General features: G+C 41.8%; 1 protein-coding gene across 3 annotated transcripts in view; it reads right to left on the bottom strand.

Moving 5' to 3' along the window:
- Positions 1-632: 632 nt before the first annotated feature.
- Positions 633-22623, bottom strand: part of FMN1 (formin 1) — a gene marked incomplete at its 5' end in the record, with an annotated part of 348552 nt that continues 326561 nt past the window's right edge. For all 3 annotated transcript variants that reach the window (XM_081137909.1, XM_081137910.1, XM_081137911.1), the window contains 2 exons: positions 633-7673; positions 10444-10528. In XM_081137909.1, the coding sequence (XP_080994035.1) occupies positions 7629-7673; positions 10444-10528 (130 nt within the window). In that variant the 3' untranslated portion in view covers positions 633-7628. The remainder of the gene's footprint in view (positions 7674-10443; positions 10529-22623) is intronic.

The following is a 22623-nucleotide window of genomic DNA, read 5'->3' as shown; positions in this document are numbered from 1 at the left end:
CAAAATTAAATAGGCAAACAAATTAGAAATACATATTTTTAAAAACTTAAAAGGAAAAAAAAATACCTGAATCCAATTAGCTTATTACATTAAAAATATCCAAGACCATGTCATGTAAGGTTTCATGTCTTTAAAGTGCTTCTCCCTTCTCAAACTGCCTCATTATTGCTTAAAATCCTTTAAGATGACATCTACAGCTTGGCCTAATATACTTAAACAGAAAAGCCAATGTCTTCCCAGGTCAAATGTTTGCTTATTCGGGACATGCTTACACTTTCTTTTTACACCCTTTTATGAGTGTTGCAGCCACTGTTGATCTGAAAACCACCACAAATTGTCAACATCCCGATTCAGACACATGTATATGTTTGAATCATGAGTAGCAGTAAGAACGGAGTGGCAATAAAAAGCCTATGATTCAAAATATTTGCACAGAATTGAAGCTAATGTGTCCAGCAGCACAGAAAAGTTATTTGAGCTTCAAAAATTGAGTCTTATGCATCATAGCTGGAGACCTGGACTGATGTATAATTTATCAAAAGAATGGTCCTGTTAGACAGTTTTAAAGTAAAATCTATGAGAAATCGAGAAGGGCAAGAACCCCACCCCCACCCCTCTTAACCTTCTTAAAATAAAAGTAGAATAAAATGAAAAAGAAATGTATTTTCCATTTCATTTATGGATTTTTCCCTCTTTGCCTAAGTGATGAGGTGATGCTGACATTAACAAGAGGCAGTCACAGCAGTGTGTCTTGCTTGGTGACAGCGGAGCGCCCTGTCCAAAGGCCTGGGAAATGGAGCACTGAGTGTGAGAGGAGGGAGTGAGGCTCAGGGAGACACTGGGCTGTCTGTGAGGCAGAGGGGTAAAGAGAGCTGGGTCCTGGAGAAACTGTAAAGTGAGAAAAAAAAAATAGCTGCAGGGTGTGAAGGAAGGGAAGGCCAAAGCGGATATACTGAAAGGAGAAAACTGAAATGAAGCTAGATGCCAAAATGACTTTTGGACAGGCACAGAGAAAAGAGAAAGACTCTGGGATCACCAATCCCAGGGACCTGAACCTGAAATTGAATGGCGTGATTTCAGCAAGCACAGGCCAGTTTCGTTAGGGTACCTGGTTTTCCAGCACACTGTCAGGCACTGACCAGTCTGAGATACTGGGCACTCCCATTTGTCTAATACAGATTCCTTGAGTTTCCATCGAAAGGCCATCCACGATACAACCAAGGCAGAAATCACCAGCTTCCAAACAAAGCCATGTGTCAGCTGAACAGTGCATCCTGGCCTCGTTCAAATTTTCCTGCTTCCCTCCACCTGTTCTCCCCCATCCCATGGCTTGCAACCTCACAGGGCAGAATGAAGGACACATAACTGCATGTGTCTTCAATAACTCCAATGATTTTAAGAAAGCAGTGTCCTAAGGGTGTCGCTAAGAAAATTAAACCTTAAAGGACTTGAGGTAATTTACATTTCTGTTAGGGCTGATTCCTATTAGGGTGCTGACTGATTTCACTTATGTTCTGGGCATGCAGGCCAGCACTGATTTTCCAGGCCAAAGCACGATTCCCTAAATCAAACTCCAAGGGCATGCTGCTTCCCACAGTAGTCTAAATTAAAACTCAATGAAAGAAAAGACTATAATGAATCAAAGACATGTTTTGTCTAAAAAGTCTTAAAATTATTTGATTTCTAATTTTAAAAGTTTCTGCCTCTTTAGTAGTATCTCGGATTGTTTCTTTAAAGAGAAGTCCTTTTAAAAATGCTTATATTCTTCGAAGATTACACATTCTACTAACAGTGGAGTCATTTGTGTTTTGAGAAGCTGAAGAATTGCAGAATTGTAAAATTAGTGACTTGGAATAGTCCTCTGGTAGACCTAGAAGTCCTGCTTGTGTCACCCTGGGCAGAGAACTGTTGCTAGACTTCCCCCTCACTCATGGATTTGTTTCCAAAGGAAATGGATGTTTTTGGAAGATTATGCAGAGGGCTGAGACCACCTTCTTTATGTCTTGGTGGTCAGAAGTAAAGAAATAAGATTATAGCCAGGGACCAATTGCCACGAAGAAAAAAAATAGCTACTTTTAGTTCACTCAAACCTATCTAAAATGTAAGGATTTTGAATCTCCTTTTAGTCTCTTATTGGAAAGGGTAGTACCATTTCTGTATGCTATATGCCCACTTTTAAAGATCTCATAGAAAGAGGCCTGAAATTCAAAGTTCATCCCAAGAGTTCTCTCTCAGAGAGTTGTTCATCCCTGAGCGCACCTATCACCCATGTCACAGGGAGGCAGAGAGTAATTTCTCTGTATACTCAGTGGTCTATGGGACTAGCCTTCCATGTGGGAAAGCTGAACAAATGAATAAACAGAAATACAGCTGCTCCATGAGACAAGGATGGAAGTAAGCCCTGAGAGAGAACAAGGAAGGAAAATAGGTACAACATTGCCAAAGATGTTGACAAACCAGCGTGAATGCGCACTTGAAAACCCTCGATTTCTCACCTGATGCGCTACGCATAATGCACTGGCTGCTCACGCTATATATGGGGGAGAAATATTCATTTTCTTCTTAGACAGTTTTATAGTTTCAAAGACAGAGAGCCCCTTGGGGTCTGTACAGGTAGAATTTAGGGAAATGCTCAGCCTACAAAACAGTCTCGATCTGGTAGAAGGCTGTTTTTCCTTGGGGGAGCATGCCAAATTCTTTGGAGATTAATTTCTTCAAAAAACTATGGGCTCATTTGCATTTTGCTAGCTCAATGCTATCGAATTTCCCATAAAACATTAAAAAAAAAAAAAGCCCACAGAAGTAAGTATCTACATCAGCTTTTAGAAAAAGAGGCAGACTGGAGGTTCTTAGTATTGAGGGAAAATTAAAACAACAACAAAACCCAGTAAATTATGTAAACACAGATGGAATGTGGAACAATAAATTAATGGCTTTAGCTACCACTTTCATATACAATTTAAGTCAGTTGCCCCCAGATCATAGAATGGAGAAGAAATTCATGAACAAGTGCTTCATAGATATAATATGCAAACAAGTCTGGAGTTTGAGCTGTTGACTGAAAGGAATCATCATCCCAGAGAAAGGAAGGATGAGAGGGAAAAGGTCCTCTACGTTACTACCACCAGGGTGGCTGGGACAGGGGCTGGGGAGAGAGGGGACGTGAACCCAACGAGCGCCATTTGAGGACAGCCAACCTACTGAATGAGGCTTGCTTTGCTTCCCTAATCTCTGCCTTGGTAGAAACTGCATGGGGACTTGAGAGATAGTAGCTAGCTGCCATCTTAGTATCTTAACGTTTCCAAGTGAATTGTCAGCCACACAAATTTCCCAGACACTCAGTGTATATCACAGTGCTGATTAGAGAGTTTTGGGACAAACAAGACTACTGAATTGGCGTCAAGTTGGACGTGTTCTTGGATTCACTACTGCCCAGGAAAGCACTGATCTGGAGGAGGGGTTGGTAGAACGCCCGCTCCTTGGGAGGGAAATGAAGAATTGTGAAACTAACACTCAGTGCTTCTAACAAGGTGTCAACAACTGGTGGGTGTGCAAAACTGACACAAAATGGGCTTCTCAGTTCCATACAGCTGTTATGAAGCCTAGCAGGCCTGGGTTCAATTGCTAACGGAGTTATAAATACCGATATGTGAGCCTAAAGGAGCCAGATCTGCTGAGGCCTGTTTCTGAAGGTGCTTTTCTTTAAGTGACTTCTGCCCCACTTATAGAGAAGGTTCCAAGCAGCTGGAGTGTTTCTCTCTACAGCTGGAAAATGGAAATATATCCAAGTTATTTGCATTTTGGAGAGGCTGAAAATGATTCCTACTTTTCAATTCCTACTCAAAACTATAATTAGCTTGGCCACACAGACTTGGTTCTCTTATGTCGCAGATTTCTTTATGATGACAAAGTAGTTGACATGAATGAAAGTTCATGTCTTTATCAATCCACTCTCTTTAATGGTATTGTCCCTAAAGGTTCCTAATACGTGAAATGTGATGGTAATGGTCTTCTGGATGCTCCACACATTTATAAACTGCTCTTAAGAAAACCCAGAGTAAGGAAATTTTAATTGTCTAGCCCTTCTCCTACTACTACAACATGTCATTTCTTCTATGTGGCTTTTTCAAAGATAAACTCATTGGATTTCACAGTATGTTCATGGTTTTGTGTGTGTGTGATTCAGGAACTAATAAATTAATTTGTAGATTACCAAATCAGCTGATGCTTTTATTTTCCCTTCCAGCTCTTGGTGTTCCCCTCCCCCCTGATTAGAACGGGTAGGACCAAAGAGAAATGAACCTCAAATCTAACAGTTCTTCCTAGCAATTCCTGACGACAACTTAAACTACTTTATAAAATTGTATATTTGATATTTGGATTAGATATTTTGGGGGAAAAGCTATATTTTTTGGACTTCTTCCCTCTTCTTGACACAGAAAGCTCCCAATTGGTTTTATATTTGTTTGGGGGAAGGGAGAACATGACAAAATAGACCAATTTAGGATATCAAGGACTGAAGGAGTTCCCCTGCCCAAGTTAAGGTCTGCTTACTGGGAGAGAGGCTGCCTGTCTGCAGTGCTAATTCCCCCTCACACACGGACTAGCCGGTTTGCTGGGCTGCTGCAGGTGGTGAGCTGCATGAATCACGCCAGGCCAGAGAGAAGAAGAAACAGAAATGAGAAAACATAACATTCAAGAAAGCAAGAATAATTAAAATGAAAACTCCCCCAGAACTGGCAGTGCAATCTATGGAGAGAGGTGCAAAAAGACACTAACATCTCTTCTGCTACACCCAATGCCGGTCCCTGGAAGAACTATACCAATGACTATCTTTGGGGAGGTTTCCCACACACCAAAGAATTCTATTCCTTCCTTCAGCTTCTCTTTTGCTCCACCAGCAGCCTATGAGCTTTTCATTTAGGACACGCCTTTCCTCATGCTACTTATGGACAAAGGGGGTGCCTAAGGGAGGCTCAGCAGGTGAGCAGTTTCCGCGTCCATCCTGCGGGAACAGGAGTCGGAGACCAGCATCTGATCTGACATTCAGTTCCTCAACTACGCTGCCAGTGTGTTGAGGCCACAACATTTCCAGATGCAATAGTACCCCTAGGTCTCCTTACCCTACTTCTCAGATTTCAGAAACTCTTCCTCCATAATTCCCAGGTAGTTGCAGCAAGCAGTTGAAGAGACATCATGGACATCAGGCTCAAGTATTCAAAAGGCAACTGCTGGGCAGCAGGTCCATCACCTGTGACAGCTGGGGATCCACCATCAGTTTCTGCTTGACCACATTCTCCCTTTTTCCTCCCCCAGTAAGTGGCCTCCTCTTGGGTTAAAAGCCATACAGCCCGCCTCCTCATCTGATTTTGGACACCTCACAGGCCTGATTTTGTTTTAACCTAACATGTTTATATCATGCTCTGATTTAATATATGATATACTTGTGTGCTCAAGGGGGACGCCAGTCACTCATGCAAGAATCTGCACTGCTATCAACTGTGCCCTCAGAGCTGGCTAGGAGGAGATGATGCTGTTCGTAAGTTAAGGTGTCTCAGAGTCTGACTCGTAAGTCAGACGTGTGTCCGGCTGAACACAGTAGCAACACGGGCCACTCTCCCTTGCTCGGGGCGGGCTGTGATTAAGTCTTTCTTGCCTGAAATGCTCAAGCTGCTCAGTGGTGCCCCAACTACTTCCTTTCCATGAGAAGTTTACAGGCATCTGTTGTATTTAAACACAATTTCAACTGCATTTTAGAGGAAACATTTTAAGGCCTCCAGGTGGTTTCAGATGGCCTACCTTGAACAAACTCTTGTGAGCCTTTACTGACGATCGACTGAAGTTAGAAATGAAGGTGATGTTAACAGTGCAACATGTGCGGGGACTGGGAAGAGGGCATCCCGATACATAGTGCAGGATTCAAACTGGGTGAAAATAACGGAGACTCTACCCTGGTGTCTTAATATACTAACATACTACCTGTGACTAGTCTTACAAAATCAACCCAACTATGTTTACCAAATTCCTTTACTCTGAATTGTTAGAAAAGGTGGTTAGCACCTGCATGAATATGGCTTCGAAGACTTGATTTGATCCTGACTGTGCATTCTTCACTCCCAAGATGGGCATTATATTAGGATATGGTATTGCTTTAATTAGCTGGATCCCTGAGGGGGCTGATAACTGGCAGGCATGTCCTGGGTAGAAACTCAGCCACCTGGCAAGTTGAGAGGTCCTAGGACAAGGGTCAGGCCACACACAGCAGCTGGACTGGGAAGGGTTTAAGGTTGTTGTTCATGTCTAGACTGTCCTCCACAAATTAGAGGAGAAAGCTTTGACCTCTCTCCCTTCAAGGCCCAAATCTGACAGTCTTTGATCCTATTATCAGTTCACCTCCAATCACCTCTACTCTCCCCTCACAAGATAGATTTGTTTCTCTTGCGACTCAAGGGGCAGTGGTCATGTTGGCTCCCAGGGTCAGAAAAAGCCACACATGCGCGACAGTCCACTCAAAGTTTAAGGTTAATGTGATCACCATCTTTGCATTTGGATATAAAGAACTTTTCTGACCTTAATTTTTCAGACATCAAAGACGCCTGCTTCACCCTACGTCACACACCTGTCAGTCAAGGTCATGATAAAAGGCTGTAACATTTGCAATCCTGTCTGGAAACTGCCTCCTGGGGTTGGTGGGGAGGGTCCGGCTGCACACAGTCCCAGAACATGACGCAGAGCTCAGGTGCATGTCAACAGGCATCACCCTTTCACGAATGTTCTGAGACATGAAATGTGCTCTGCTATTGTGTCACTTGTCCAAGCAGGTGCTTTGACCCCAAGTGTCTCCCTGCTCAGCTATCACTGTTTTTCAGGAATTTGGGGTAGAGAAACCCTGCTGGTCCAGGAAACCACAATTAATTGATATGAAAACAAAGGAAACCGTCTTGGGTTAATGGCTGATGTCAACTCCCTGTATCATAATTTGTTCTTCAGTTTTATGAAGTTTATGGTTATTTAACCCCTTCTCCACCCATGTACAATCCTATTTTCTCTCCTTTCCATAACAGGAACAACAACGATGACAAAATAACCATTTCTCTCTGGGAAATACATATTCTTGGACCTCTTTAAAAATAGTTTTGGTAAATTTCAACACTGTTGGTGAGAAAGACACTTCAGGATCTTGATGCAGTGGGATCAAAATTATGATCAATAATCAAACCAGCAGTGTGTAAAGGCTTGAACTCTCTCAAGGCAACAGTCATAACCATCCTTCTCTTCTTCTGTCACAAATTTACGTATGTCAAGAGTGGTTAGAAAGCTTGAAATATCTGCTTTTAAAAAAATTTGGAAAATCTTAGGACTTCTGGTCTTATAACAAAGTGGACTCTGGACCTCTACAGAAACAATCATCAAACACTCCTGCAGTGTTCCCTTAGACAGCTTTGCCTCGTTTCTGTGGCTTAAGCAGGGACTTCTTAGAGAAGGCGCGGTTCTCACTGCAGATACCTCATAAAGCCATGAGCAAAAGAAACGTTTAGTCACATATCTTTCAAGAACTCCCTGCAGGCTGGTGTTGCAAAGGATAAGCAAGGTACTCAGTCTTGCTGTCGTTTTCCCGTGTCTCTTTTTCAGTTGGTGGTCACACTGGCTTCCTTCTGACGCAGTCTTTCTTTCTGTTGTTTAAGAAGAAAAGTGAGTTTATTATCATTCCTTTTTTTTCTAATTTTTTCATGTTCCCCAAATTTTGATTAGTTTCTCAAATTTTGGTCTAGAATTCTGGAGTTGTACCATATGCTCTAGAAATAAGAGTATCTCTAGCCTTCTTTCCTGAAACCCTCGGTTACCTGCCCCTTCCGACCTATCACCCTTCCTCTCCAACAAACAAACAAAACTCATAACCAGCTAGTAAGCCAAATATATCCATCTGAAACGCTGACGGTTATCATTCCAGGCTGTTGCTCTGTGACAAAAGTGCTCTCTGTAGTGTTACTCAAAGACTCTTCCCATCCCTAACCTTGGCCCACTAATGGAATTAGGGAATGCTCAATAAATAGTTTCCAGGGAGTCTAGATATGAAAAGTCAAACTGGAAGATGACCCGATTTAGTCTCTACAGAACGGCAGGAGCTCCCGTTTGCCCCAGATGTTCTGCTCTGCTCCCCCTGAGTTTCCTTCCCCGCCAGGGACAACCTTCTGATGGGGAGGAGCATGGAAGTCTGCTGGCAGGATATAAAAATAAACATGGACCCTCACTGTTCCTAGGACTTTGGAGAAGTAATATATTAAGCACAGTGATGGGTGTGTGTTAAGGGTGGGGAAATAGGAGGCTAAAAAAGAACTGGGAGAAGTGTCCTCCTTTGGAAAGAGCAGATGCAGAGAGGAGCACTTTGAGAATGGGTCCCTGAGATGTGATGTTACAGGGAATTACTATACTGGCCTAGATGTAAATGTAAGTTGATGGTTTTAAACACCCATCCCAGGTTTGGATCCCATCCCTGATTTGTGAAATTAAATCAGGAATCAGTTTACAAGCTCTCCCTAATTTCTACCAAAATAAACAACAAAACAAGAAACGCTAACAAGTTTGAGCATCGCAGTTGGGAGCTGGCTCACAGTGGAGGTCAATCTGCAAAAAAACAGCACTGTTTCCCTTTTGTCTACAGCAGCGGTTTTCAACCTTTTTCATCGCATGGCACACATAAACTAATTACTAAACTTCTGCGGCACACCAAAAAATATATTTTTTTGCTGATGTGACAAAAAATAGGTATAATCTTGGTTCATGCGCACTGGATGGCTATTGTCGTGTTGGCTGTTGCCATTTTTTTATTTGACAGTCTAAGGGAAAAGCGGTCAGTGCCCCTGACTAAATAGTCAGGTGTTTCAGGTTTTAAAAATTTGGGGGGCACACCGGGTGGAAATCGCTGGTTTATAGAACTGAGTCCATTCTCTTTGCCCCTGGAAATAAGGTTTGGCTGTCAAAGTTAGGACGGAAGCCCGAATAAGAGGCTTGGGAAAAGGAGGGGAGGCCAATCAGGGAGGAAGATAAAAACCAGGCTTGAGCCCACTGCCACTGAAAACCCTGCAAAAGCGTGGAACGAACAGAGTGTCAGCGGGCACGGAGCACGTGTCCCTCGGGCAGGCTCCGCGCTCCGCCCGCCGCTTCTCCTGAGCAGGCCGCGCGGCCCTGACTCCGCTCCTCACTCGGCAGCCTCGCTCCGCACTCACTTAGCTGCAGGCGGGGCTGCGACGAAGGACGCCACAGTCAGTCAGTGGAAATAATCTCATTTATAACATATGCTCCACTTAGACTGTCCGAGGAGTTGAGGCTGCTGACAGAAAGTACTTGGGATACCAAAGGAGACGCTAAGTAGCTGTCGTAGATCAGGGCACAGGGAAGGTAGGGTCTGAAAATCAAAGGGAGGACAGTGATCCTCCCACTTACTACTCGCTGCTGTTCCCCACTGCAGCGTCAAGCAAGGCTGCTGAAATTCGCGGTGACAAAGGAAAACAGCTAACATTTACTGAGCTCTTGTTATGTGCTAGGCACTGTACATGTCTCTTCTCAGCTCCCTCAAAATAACCCTAAAGCAAAGGTAATCCTCCCCTCCCCTCCCCTCCCCTCCCCTCCCCTCCCCTCCCCTCCCCTCCCCTCCCCTCCCCTCCCCTCCCCTCCCCTTCCCAGGAGAAAATAACTTCACTAAGGTTTTACAACCAGTAAGTGGCCGAGCTGGGATCTAAACCCTGATGCCTTGGGTTCATAACCTTTGAGATATTCCAACTATTGTCTGTAACAAACAGGTGGCGATTCATTGTAAACCACCCTGAAAATGTGACCGTGGAGGACAACCTGGCCTCACAGCGAGGAAGCCTGACCAGGCTGCTGGTTTCTAGGACAGGGAGGGACTGCCAGGGGCCCAGCGTGCGGTCCTGGTTTTGTCATCTATTTGTGAAGTGATACTAGGTAGGCTGTGTCTTTCTGCTTCTCAGTTTTCCCAACTATCAAAAGAGGAGAAGCCCTGCCCTTTTCTTTCACAGGGAAAAGAAACTGATGAGGGTGAAATGCTTGAACACTTCAGGAGAAAGGTGCTTTGGGATAAGGGGGATCATGGCATGGGGCGTGGGGTGTGGAGGGGTCTGACTGGCAAGTGACTGGAGTTGGCTTATCAGGAAATGACCTTTGTTGAGTCTGGCGGGCAGACACGCGGAGCTGTGTTCCCTCCCTCCCTCCCTCCCTCCCTCCCTCCCTCCCTCCCTCCCTCCCTCCCTCCCTCCCTATGTATGTGTATTCTATCTACCCTATGCTACTCTGGGGCGGGAACTCGGAATCTGGATACTACCTGCCACTCCCCTGGGGCTTATCCTTTAAATGCAGACACACTCCTGGGTGCACCTCAGTAATAATGAAAAAAATTTGAGGTTATGCTAAAAAAACGCATCTCACCAGACTGGCCGTGGGGTTGATTTTCTTTGTCTCCACTTTCTTCTCTGACGTCAACTTGCTGACCGATTCCTGAGCCATTTTCAATCTGAAATTGAAACAGGGAGTGGGGAGGGCAGAGGGGAAAGAGGAAGGGGGAGACAGAAGAAAAGAAAAGGGGAGAAGTCAGGTTAAACGGGAAGCCAACGGGTGCCGGGTTAGCGATCGGCAGTCTGGAAGCAGAAGGAAGGTTTCAGTGCTTTCCATCATTACGTCCAAACTCCGGTTCCGTGTGAAGGTGCGACTGTGCGCTACCAAAGGCGAGCTGCCTTCCCCGGCTGCGGGGCTCAGCCAGATGCCTTCGGAAAGTCTGCGCCTTTGTGACCAACGCAGGAGCTTCTACAGAAAACTGCCGCAGCCCCTTTGTCCTTCATGTTCACGTCACGCCTCCCTGACTTGGGACCCACCCACCCAGCAGACAATGTGGACACAACTTTGAAAACTGAGGTTTTCAGGAAACACGAAAACTACAAATATTACAATTCACCAATTCACATCAAGAAAATGAGAAACCACCCAAAAAATGGGACAAAATATCCGTAAATCATATATCTGGAAAGGACTTGAATTCAGAACACATAAAGAACACTTACAAGTCAGAAGAACAAATTACCCTATTAAAATACAGGCAAAGGATGTGAACAGACATTTCTCCAAAGACGATGTCTAAGTGGCCAATAAGCACATGAAAAAAAACGGCTCAGCATCTTTAGTCATCAGGGAAATGCAAATTAAAATGAGACAGATACTTTTTTACATTCGCCAGGAAGGTTAGAGTCAAAAAGAAAGACAAGTGTGGGAGGCGAGGGCTTGGAGAAACCGGAACCCCGACGCATTACTCATGGGGGCGTAGAATGGTGCAGGCACTTTGGCAGTTTCTCAGAGTGTTAAACATAGTTACCGTATGACTGCAATTCCACTGCTAGGTATATAAATATATGTATAGGCCAAGAAAATAAAAATATATGTCCATACAAAAATTTGCACATGAATGTTTACAGCAGCATTATTCATGAGAACCAAGGGTAGAAACAACCCAAATTTTCATCAGCTGAAAAATGGAGACAACATGCAGTACATCCACATAGTGAACTATTACTGGACCATAAAACGGAATGAAATGCTGATACATGCTACGAAGTGGATGAACCACAAAAATATTAAGGGAAGTGAAAGAAGCCAGCTACAAAAATCCACGTATGATATGATTCCATTTATGTGAAATGTCCAGAAGAGGCAAATCCAGAGTCAGAAAGTGGGTTAGCAGTGCCAGAGGCTGGGGAAGGGGAGAATGGGGAGTCAGACAATATCAACTGTTGCTAAGGATCTGGGGAAATGCGAACTGCAGACACCTGCACTAGGCAGTGTAAACTGGTACAGCTGGCTCTGGCAAAATCAAGTAAAACTGCAAACATGCATACCCTATGAACCATCAATTCTTCTTCTAGGCAGATACTCAAAAGAAACTTTGATTTACAGGCACAGGGCTTTTACTGTGGCAATATATGCAGTAATGAAAAATTGGAAACCTAATGATTAGGTTCAATGGGGTAATGGATAGGTGGTAATAGTAAATACTAGCAGACATTTATTGGGTGCTTACTCCATGCCAGGTACAGTTCTACCTGTTCTATTTGAATTAAACCATTTATTTCTCATGACAACTTTCACCATTCCTATTTTGCAGGTCTTAACCACCATGCAATACTGCTTTTTTATTATATTCATTTAATGGAATATGGGATAACCATGAACTAGATATATTTTTATTGGCTGAGTGTCTTATCAACCATTACATGGGACAAGTGTGGTCAGGTCCTCAGCCACTATGGAGGTGCCTCAAAAAATTAAGAATAGAGTTACCATATGACCCAGCAACTGGTCTTCTGGGTATCTACCTGAAAAATTTGAAAACATTTATTCACAAAGATATACACACTGCTATGTTCATTATTCATGGTGGCTAAGACATGGCTAAGACAGGAAACACCAAAGTGTCTTGCAGTAGATGACTGGGTAAAGAAGATGTGGTACATATAGGGGTTGGCAAAAGTAGGTCTACAGTTGTGAGTATGCAAGACAGAGTTTATTCTTGTATTATTTATTATTGTATGATTTATTTGTATTATGCCTTCTTGTTATCATTATTATTTTGTATCCTTACTTATGATTTATCTTTTGATGGCTGGTAATTTAACCTACTTTTGCCCACCCCTGTATATGCAATGGAATACTACTCAGCCATAAGGAAAGATGAAACACTGCCATTTGTGACAACATGGATAGACCTTGAGAATATCATGCTAAGCAAATAAGTCAGACAGAAAAAGTTAAGAATCATATGATTTCACTCATATGTAGGATATAAGACTGAAAGCAACAAATAAACAAACAGGAAAAACAAAACAAAACTCATAGACACAGATAACAGTATGGTGGTTACTAGAGGGAAGCGTGTGTGGTGTGGGTAGTAAAGGGTTAAGGGGGTCACATATATGGTGACAGGAGGAGACTTGACTTTGGGTGGTGAACACACAATACAATACACAGATGATGTATTATAGAATTGTACACCTGAAACCTATATAATCTTATTAACCAATGTCACCCTAATAAATTTAATAAAAAAACAATTACAGATATCAGAAACATGGTATCGAGAGAGTGAAGAATTCTGTATAGTGATACAGTGAAGAGGCCATGTAGCATGATGGTCACATGCTCAGGCTCCAGAGCCTGGCTATAGGATTAATTTACTACTTTTTCACCCTGACCTCTCTGTGTACCTTGGTTTCCCAGAAAAGGAGATAATAACAGTGCCTACTACATACAGCCCTTGAAAGGATGGAAATAGTACAGCTCCAGGTACAGTGCAATCACTCAATACATGTTCCTTACTATTGTCCCTGCATGCAATGTGCCACATTGTATATATGATTATAAATGGTACCTATACAACTGTTGTTCACAGATGCCTGCATATGTGTGTAAACATACATATAAACCTCTATCTATGTTTATATACAGGCTGGAAAGATACTCATTAGTTTCATGATAGAGGTTTTTACTAGAAAGATGGAAGAAGAGAATGACTTTGGGAGGTTGTATGTAGAATAATACAATTTAATTTCTATAATGCCTCATTTTTTAAATTAAAAACTCTAAAACAATACTTAGTAAAATGTGGAGAGATAATTCCAGGTGGTGGGAATATGGGTGTTATGCTATTCTTCGTATGTTTCTTTATTTTAAAAATTTCCTCAAAAATATTTTTAAAATACTAAATATTAAAAAATCTCACACTCTTTAGAAAATGAACATGCTGATGCAAAGCAAAGACCTAAAACCAAGATTACTCTTTCCAGCAAGGTTATCATTTAGAATCGAAGGAGAGATAAAGAGTTTCTCAGGCAAGAAAAAGCTAAAGGGGTTTATTACCACCAAATCAATATTACAAAGAAATGGGCAACATCTGCAATACTCTCAACAATAAAAATAAATTTAAAAAAATGTTAAAGGTAATTCTCTAAGAAGAAGGCAAAAAATAAAAAATATGAAACGAAAATATTGAAAAGAAAAAATTCTTACTGACAAAGGCAAACATCATAAAAGCAGCGGATCAACCAACACTGAAGCTAGTACATCGGTTAAAAGGCAAAAGTAGAAAGATCATGTGTAATTACAACAGTAAATTAAGGGAGACACGTACGCACACACAAAAGAAGTAAAATACAATTACAAAAAACATAAATGTGGACGGGGTGAGTAAAAATAGTGTGATTTTAGAATATATTTGAATTTAAGTGACTATCAACTTAAAATAGACTGCTATAAAAATAGCTTAGTATATGTGAAGCATATGTTAACCACAAACCAAAAAACTGCAAGAAATATATAAGAAATAAAGTCATCAACTTACAAGAGAGGAGAGCAAGAGAACAGAAACAGAGAACTACAAAAATAATCAGAAAACAATGAATAAGATGGCAATAACTGCACACCTATCAACAATTATTTTAAATGCAAATATAAATAAATTAAATGCTCCAATCAAAAGATGAATGGATAAAGAAAAGGTGGTATATATATATATACAATGGAATATTACTCAGCCATAAAAATAATGAAATCTCACCACTTATGACAACATGGATGGACCTAGAGGGTATTACGTTAAATGAAACAAGTCAGACAGAGAAAGATAAATACCATATGATTTCACTTCCATGTAGAATCTAAAAAACAAAACAAAACAAACAAAACAGAAACAAATTCACAGCTATAGAGAACAAACTGCTGGTGGCCAGATGGGGGGGGGGTTGGGGGGCTGGGTGAAAAAGGTAAAGGGATCAAGAAGTACAAGTTGGCAGTTATAAAAACAGTCATGGATTGAAAAGCACACTTCAGGGAATATAGTCAATAATATTGCAATAACTATATATAGTGTCAGGTGGGTGAAAGACTTAAGGGGGGATTACTTCATAAGTTATATAAGTGTCAAACCACAATACTGTATACCTGAAACTAACAAAATACTGAATGTCAACTGCAATTTTAAATAATTGAAAAAACCACACATGCCTTTTCTTTAGAGCCTCAAATACAAATCTCTTGCTCAACATTAATCACGTACTTTTAAATACTGAAGTGGCTGAGTGTCTCAGCTCTTTACTTAGCTAATTATACACACTACTTAAAACATACGTTTAGTAATCTAATCTCCCAGCCCACACGCACAAGGTAGTTACAATGAATTCAACACGCTGACTTGTGCATCAGAAGAGAAATAAAAATGAGACAGAGATGAGCAATGATTTACAAAACCCAAGAAGAACTACATCTGCAAAGCTGCCCTGAAAACAGGCATTTCCCATCACTGACACAGGTCTGAGTGCATACACCACAATGCCTACTAAACTTTTCCGTTTGCAGCAATAACCATGACTATACTCCACAAAAGAAAAGAATGCACTGAAAGGATCAAGCCCAGGTCAGACTACATTGGGGACTCTGGCTATTAAGGGATTTGCAGACCACAATGATGATGCTATGAGGCCACAGCTTGTAGCATCTACTCTTCTTGGCTTCTCTCCAGCAAGATTTGTTTTCAAAGAGAACACCTGTTAGTGACCCTTTAATCCCAATTCCAACAGTGTGGTTTGGAATTACTATCTCTCTCCAGGCCCCCTAAGGTTTAGGGAAATTTTTCTGGTCACCTTTTGCTTTAGTAGTTCCTTTTCACCTTTGAATTCTGGTCTCCTCTTTCAGAGTCGGTCTTCTACCACCCTCCTGCTCAGCATTGCCTTTTCCAATTCCTACATTCCTCAGCTGCCCTGCAACCACTCTCCACACTGGCCATGTAGAGACAGGGGGGCTGGGAGCCAGCCTAAGGTCCTGTCCCCACTGCAGACCTTTTCCTACTGGTCAGTGGCTGGCTGTACTACAGACCACAAGCAGCTATACATACCCCAGGACAATTCTGATCTCAGTGGTCCCATCCCGCTCTTCTCCTAAAGTTCTCATTCAATTATTATGCCTCCCTTCACAGGGCGCTCTTGAAAATCATACAGGATTGGGAGAAGGCAAAGCTTGGTGGCAGGTAGCTTCCAGCATCCGCTAGACTTGATTCTAATTCTAACTCTGCCAGTTATTAGAAGACCTGGAGCAAGTTAATCAACTTATGTAAATTTCAGTTTCTTCACCTATGAAATGGAGGTTCATATCAACCAGAAGGTACACTTGTTAGGATTAAATGAATTAATATATGGAAAACATCTAGTATGTCTGGTATATAGCAAGTGGTCAATGAAGGATAACTATATGGAATCTTCTGTCACGGAAATGGAGAAACTGCTTAAGAATGCATGGTAACAGTCCTGACTACAAATTAAACAAGGGGAGCTATTAGCTAAGTGCTACCTTGCAGTGATATCATTTAGATGTATTCTGAAAGCAAACCAGATCAGCTATTGCTATTACCCTGAGACTTAACAAACAAAAGAACTCACCTCAGTTTTGCTGATTCTAAAAGTCCTATTTAGAAGCTAAACTTTGGTGCAGGTATGGGAAAAATTCTTCAACCAAATAAATAAGAGAAATTGTTTAAATTTCAAAACAAAGGTTGCATCTACTTCCTTATATTTTTTCTAAGTTTCAGAGAGGTAATTATTATAAATAAAATTTACATTTGAAATATTATCGAACTTGGGAGTAAGTATATATTTTTTTCATATTAACCTTGTTTTTCTGATAACCAAAATAACATTTGTTTCTTAAAGAAAACTTATGTTTATACACTTAAAAATTGTATTTTCAATTTATACTATATATCTAAAATCATAAAGAAAAAATGAGACTCACTGGCCATTTAAATAATTTCCCCATACTGTAGTTAAGACATAACTTGACCAGGTAATGAAAATGATCACATACAAAACTCTCGGCTAGACCATAAGGTACATGAGGGTCGAGACGGTGGCTCTCATTTTTACTGCTGTACCCCTGATCCTTGATCCAGAAGCTGGCATGCATATACATGCCATGAATGAATGGAGACCTAGAGAACAAAATAGGAAAAAATCCTTTCCTTTCCCAAAATACTGCTCACTGGTGTGTCTTGAAAACGCTGAGCCCACTCGTCTTCAGTGGAACACAGCCTGTGCCGCTGCACAGGGCCCCTGCACAGGATGCACACCCTGCCACTGTCAAGCAAGTTTTTCAACAAGGGGCTCCACACACTGTGCAGCTGGCCCCGCCTAAAACTTTCTAGGACATGTAGAGTCTTTTTTTTTTAACCCTTACCTGAGGATATTTTTTTCCATTGCTTTTCAGAGAGAGAGTGAAGGGAGAGAGAGAGAGAAACACTGATGTTAGAGAAACACATCAATTGGTTGTGCCCAGACCAAGGCTGGGGATTGAGCCCAAAACTGAGGTACGTGCCCTTGGCCAAAATCAAACCTAGGAGCCTTCAGACAGCAGGTTGATGCTCTAACCACTGAGAAAACCAGCCAGGGCTAGTCATTTTTATTAATAAAGCCAAATATTTTCCAACTCTTTTTCCCAGGGTACATTTAGTACATGAAGAAAGGTAAATTTGGTTGGATACAGTTGATGCCTCCCACCCGGGTTCATGTATCTTATACTGTGTTGTGATCATTTCTAGGCACCTGCCTTGTACACTAGACTGCAGCTCCTCAAAAGCAGCGGATACAACTTCATTGTCTTTCTTTCCTCAGCATCTCGTACAGCACCTGGCATATAGCAGGTGATCAGTGAATACTGAATAAATAAATGAATAAATGATTATAAGTGATTAAGCTCTGAACTGTAAAAATTCAGGCACCAAGAATGGTTATGGGGGAAAAAATGCAAGTCCATTAAGGTCCATTAAAATATAAAGTTCCTTAATGTCACCTGCGTACATCACCAGTGCTCAAGACTGATGATCCCTCAACATGCAAACCAGCAAATCTCACTAGATTCTCTGTATGGCCTTAACAATAGAGTCCACGTGAGTTTTTGAGGACAAGCTTGCTTTTGAGCTGATTTTGTATCATATCTAAGATAAGAAACAAATGCTTAATATCCTGACAATCCAGCTATGTTATGAACACTGGAATGGCAGAACGCATGGGTAGGTCTTAAAAACTGCTTTGACCTGACAAGAGATTGATGGTAGGTCTGTCTGTATCTATCTCTTGAAAATGTTCTTTGAAAACTGTGGGCAAAGTGTCATAGACCTGCTGAAGAAATTCCCGTAGTTGCTGTTGCTGACTGCACCAAACAGACTCAGAATCAGTGTTCTGGTAATTACGTGGGAAAGACTGCAGACTGGAGGTCTGCTGTGCACTCGACCTGAGGATTTATGCACATTTAAATTGCTAACATTTGTAAATGCAGAGATTTCATGTAAGATTTCCCAGTTCTGATGTCTTATCAAAGTGGAAGGTACGGCAACACTGAGCGGCTGCAATGTTCTGTGCTGCAACCTCTCAGTTCCTGGCACTTCCTGTCACTCCTGTCGCACCCCCAGTCCTGAGGCGGTCAGTGATGCCATCTGTTGGCCTGTTTGCACAGTTGGTCTTTCTATACCCTGCACATTTTGCTCACTGTTGCTACTGCCTGGACTCTCTGAGCTTTGAGGTCTTGGCTGGGAGACTTACTGGAAGGCTACTGTGAGAGTCCAGGAGTGCAGATGACTGAAACAGTCTTCTAAACGACCTGGCTCCCTCCAATCCATCTTCCTGCTGATGAACATGGTCTCAGTTAATGATGCATAACTCTAAAAATGTCACTTCTCTTCTTGAAAACTTTCAGTGACTCCCACGCACTGTGGCCAGCTAACACTAGATATTTTAGGCTTTGTGGGTCATACGGCCTCTGTGGCTGCTCCATTCTGTTGCTGTGGTGTGAAAGGAGCCATAACAAATGCATGTATGAACAGCAATGCAATGCTGTGTTCTAATGAACTTTATTTACAGAAACCAGTGGTGAGTCGGATTTGGTCCATAGGCTGTAGTTTGCTGCTCTTTGAATTATAGTATAAGATTCAAATCCCTTATGCTGGCAATTAAAGCTCACCTACCTTCTAAACTTAGTTTACTTGTCTATCTTACCTTTACAGACCCAGATCTGGTTTTATATTGTCCTTAGACAAATCACTTAAACCCTCTGAGACTCAATTTCTGCTAAAAGTGGGAATAACGCCGAATCTCAGTAGCACAATCAGTGTGAAAATTAAAAACTATGTATGTGATTACTTACCAAATATGATTACTCTCCTTCACCTCCCTGTGCTCCCTGTCCCAAGCAAACCACTCTCCATTCTTTGTACCAGGCTTTCCTCACCTCCGCATCTTGCTCATACCAGTCCCTCAATGACTCTTTTCCTCCTTTCCAGGTGCTCAAATTCCTCCCATTCTTCATGCCCAGCTCAAGTGCCAAAGTCATGAAAGCTTCCTTCATCTCTCTCAGCTAGAAGTAATTGCTCTTTTCTCAAGTGAAAGGGCACTTTGTGCCTCTTTTAAAGCACTTAGGACGTTTAATCTGAGCACTGTATAGGTGTCTTATTTCCTTTACCCACCGGGACCGCTGGACGACAATGATCACACCCTGTGCGTATCTGGTCTCCCTGTTCCTATGGCCAGCACTGGGCCACACACGGATCAGGCGTCAGCAAAATATCTAAACAACAGATGAATGACTCGCACTCATAGCTTTTTCTTCCCTGCTTTAAATGAGTATACGTATTTAGTAAATACCTACAGTAGTAGAATGATTATCTGCTGCATTTGCATTGCATTTATCCTTGGGGGGAAAAAGCAAAAACATTTAAACATATAGTTCCAGTTACTGATTAGCTGACTGAGTCCTAAATAAGGAAAAAGAAAGGGTGCTCGAGGCCACCCGAATGTGCTCAATATTTATACACGTCAACATGTGCTTTCCAGGATGCCTAAAAGTACCCACATTACTTAGCCCACAGGAGACTAAGGCTCAGAGAGGTTACACAACTCATCCCAAATCTCACTGAGGTGGTAAAAACTCTGCATTTGGTCAGAAAACTCGCTGGTTAGACAATTTCTAGCTACATGCATATGCTCAATCTCCCCCCTGATCTACTGTTTATGAACCTGATTCTACTTTTGTTTCTGGTCTAAATACTTGCTCTAAATGAGTACTCATAGGCAAATACTAAACGTGGTTTCAAAGGTTATGAGGCAGCCCCTTTGAAAAATCACTATATAGGGGGAAAAAAATATAAATAAGTTAGAAAGAAAATCACTACTCTCAAGTCCTAAGTGCCTCAGTAAAGCTGACTTCTGAAAGCCCTGCCTTTTCTTCTTTTTCTTTATAATGCATAGGATCCTGAGGAGTTACTGAGGGCTCCAGTAAATTCCATTTCTGCCAGTCTACAGAGGAAAGACACAGTGTGAGATGAGACAGTGACACGTCTCCTGATGTTCCTGCTCAGCCCTTACTCTGTGGAAGTGATTTGTAACCTTGCTTCCATAGGAGAAGCGCCTGGGGAGGGAATTTTCCTCCCACTTAGAATGTAGAAAGCTGCTAAGAGGCATTGTTCCCATCCTAACCATGAAAAGAGCTGGATAATGTATAAATAAAACCATACTTTTAAAAAAAAAATATTTTTTATTGATTTTTATAAAGAGAGGAAGGGGGAAGAATAGAGAGAGAAACATCGACGAGAGAGAAACATTCATCGGCTGCCTCCTGCAGGCCCCCTACCAGAGATCGAGTCTAACCCAGGCATAGGCCCGGCCGGGAATCGAACCGGAGACCTCAGTGCACACGATGATGCTCAACCAACCAAGCCACACTGGCCAAGGGCAAAAAAATCATACTTTTTCTTTAACAAGCGAGCTGGGGTCACATGGCAGCTAAGTGAACTGCATCCTGAAGAGTGACAGGCCTTTTCACTTAGAGGCTTAGGCACCCCAGGACTACAACTTCATCTGGGAGGTCGTAACACTGGGCATACTGTGGGCTTTCTACAGGCTAGATTTATATGCCTGCCACTAAATCAAACCATTTCAGAATGCGGCCATATAAGACTGAAGAAGTACACTGTTCTTTGTTCTTTTGACATTCAGTATTTCATTGATTCATGGTGCACAAGGCAGAATATGCTGAAATCAGCACGAAGTATAAATAAGAGAAGAGCTGTCATTTTTGACCATAGGAATGAACCACACCAACCAATCAAGAGATAAGTGAAATATTGAGCAGGTGAGGTAGACAGAGTGTTCAGGCTGTTTTATACCCTTTGTCACTATTGGAAAAACAATATTTTAGAGCAATGTTTTCAAACTGTCTTCCAAAGAGCCTTAACATTCAGCAAAGATGTTTCAGGGAGAGGAGGAAGAGTTAGGAGGCCCTCTAGACCCCTAACATCTGCAAGCCCTGCTTCAACCAGGAAGGTTTTATTTTATCTGTTTTATATGTTGGGGCTTCACGCATGTTTTCATTCGGACATAAAGAGCTCTGCTTGTTTTTTTTGGAAATAAAAAGTTGGAAAACCCTTGTGCATGGAATTCAACAGAACCCACTGAAACTCCTCGGGGCGGGGGGAGAAAAAAAATAAACCACCTTCATCTTCAGGGGAATGACAGCCAATAGAAGTTTTTTCCCTAAAGAATTATCCAGAGGAATAGTAGAGATGGACAACTAACTAAGAAGACAAGGCTTTCTGAAAGGATGTTCTTCTGACAGCTAAAGCCACTAGATTTGAGCTTTTGGGCTCTAGGAAAATATCAAATGTTTAAAAATCAGCAATATGGTCACTTCTACAACTCTTCTCTGCTTGTTACTTTCCAGATATGTTCTAATTCTGAGAGATCAACAGTCTCTGGCAAATACTCACAGACAGGCCCCTGTGAGGACAGATTCAGATGAGCTGAAATGTGGGGAACAGTAAGCGCTCTTGGGGACATCCACTTACTTCCCATTCATAATAAAGACAGGAATTGCCTCCCATCCCATTGTGATTCACTTTCTTTATGGTCTTGCTTGGAATTCTGCATTATCTTCCTGGCTTTGGCCCTACTCTACCTTCTAATTTCTATTTGCTTTTTTGCTTATAACAACCCTGGAATAAAAAATGAAATGGACCCATCTGATTAAATCCTGCCTAAGGTTCCTCCCAATTTAATTCTGTGACTGCAATTCTCTCTCTCTCTTTTTTTTGGTCACCTGCTCTTTCCCTTTTCCTTCCTTCCTCCCTCCCTTCCTTCCTTCCTTCCTTCCTTCCTTCCTTCCTTCCTTCCTTCCTTCCTTCCTTCCTTCCTTCCTTCCCTCCCTCCCTCCCTCCCTCCCTCCCTCCCTTCCTTCGTTTCTTTCCCATTTTGAATAGCTTTCTGAATTGTAACAAAACTGCCGGCCTATTAACTTCTGAATAACTCTTAAGTATGAGTCTACATCATATTTTTAATTTAAAATATTACATAGGCAATTAATTGGTGTCTAGACACAACTCATCTCAAATCATGGCTCAGGGTGAGGGTATATGTGCTAAACAGTGGGGTTAATTTTAGTGTTTAAAAGTGAGTAAATGTTGTGGAAAAGGCAAAACAATGAAGACAATAATAAGATCAGTGGTTGTGGAGCACCAGGGAGAGATGACTAGGC

Source organism: Miniopterus schreibersii (genome assembly GCF_964146895.1).
Source record: "Miniopterus schreibersii genome assembly, chromosome: 1".
NCBI lineage: Eukaryota > Metazoa > Chordata > Mammalia > Chiroptera > Miniopteridae > Miniopterus > Miniopterus schreibersii.
This window is presented reverse-complemented; position numbering and strand designations above follow the sequence as displayed.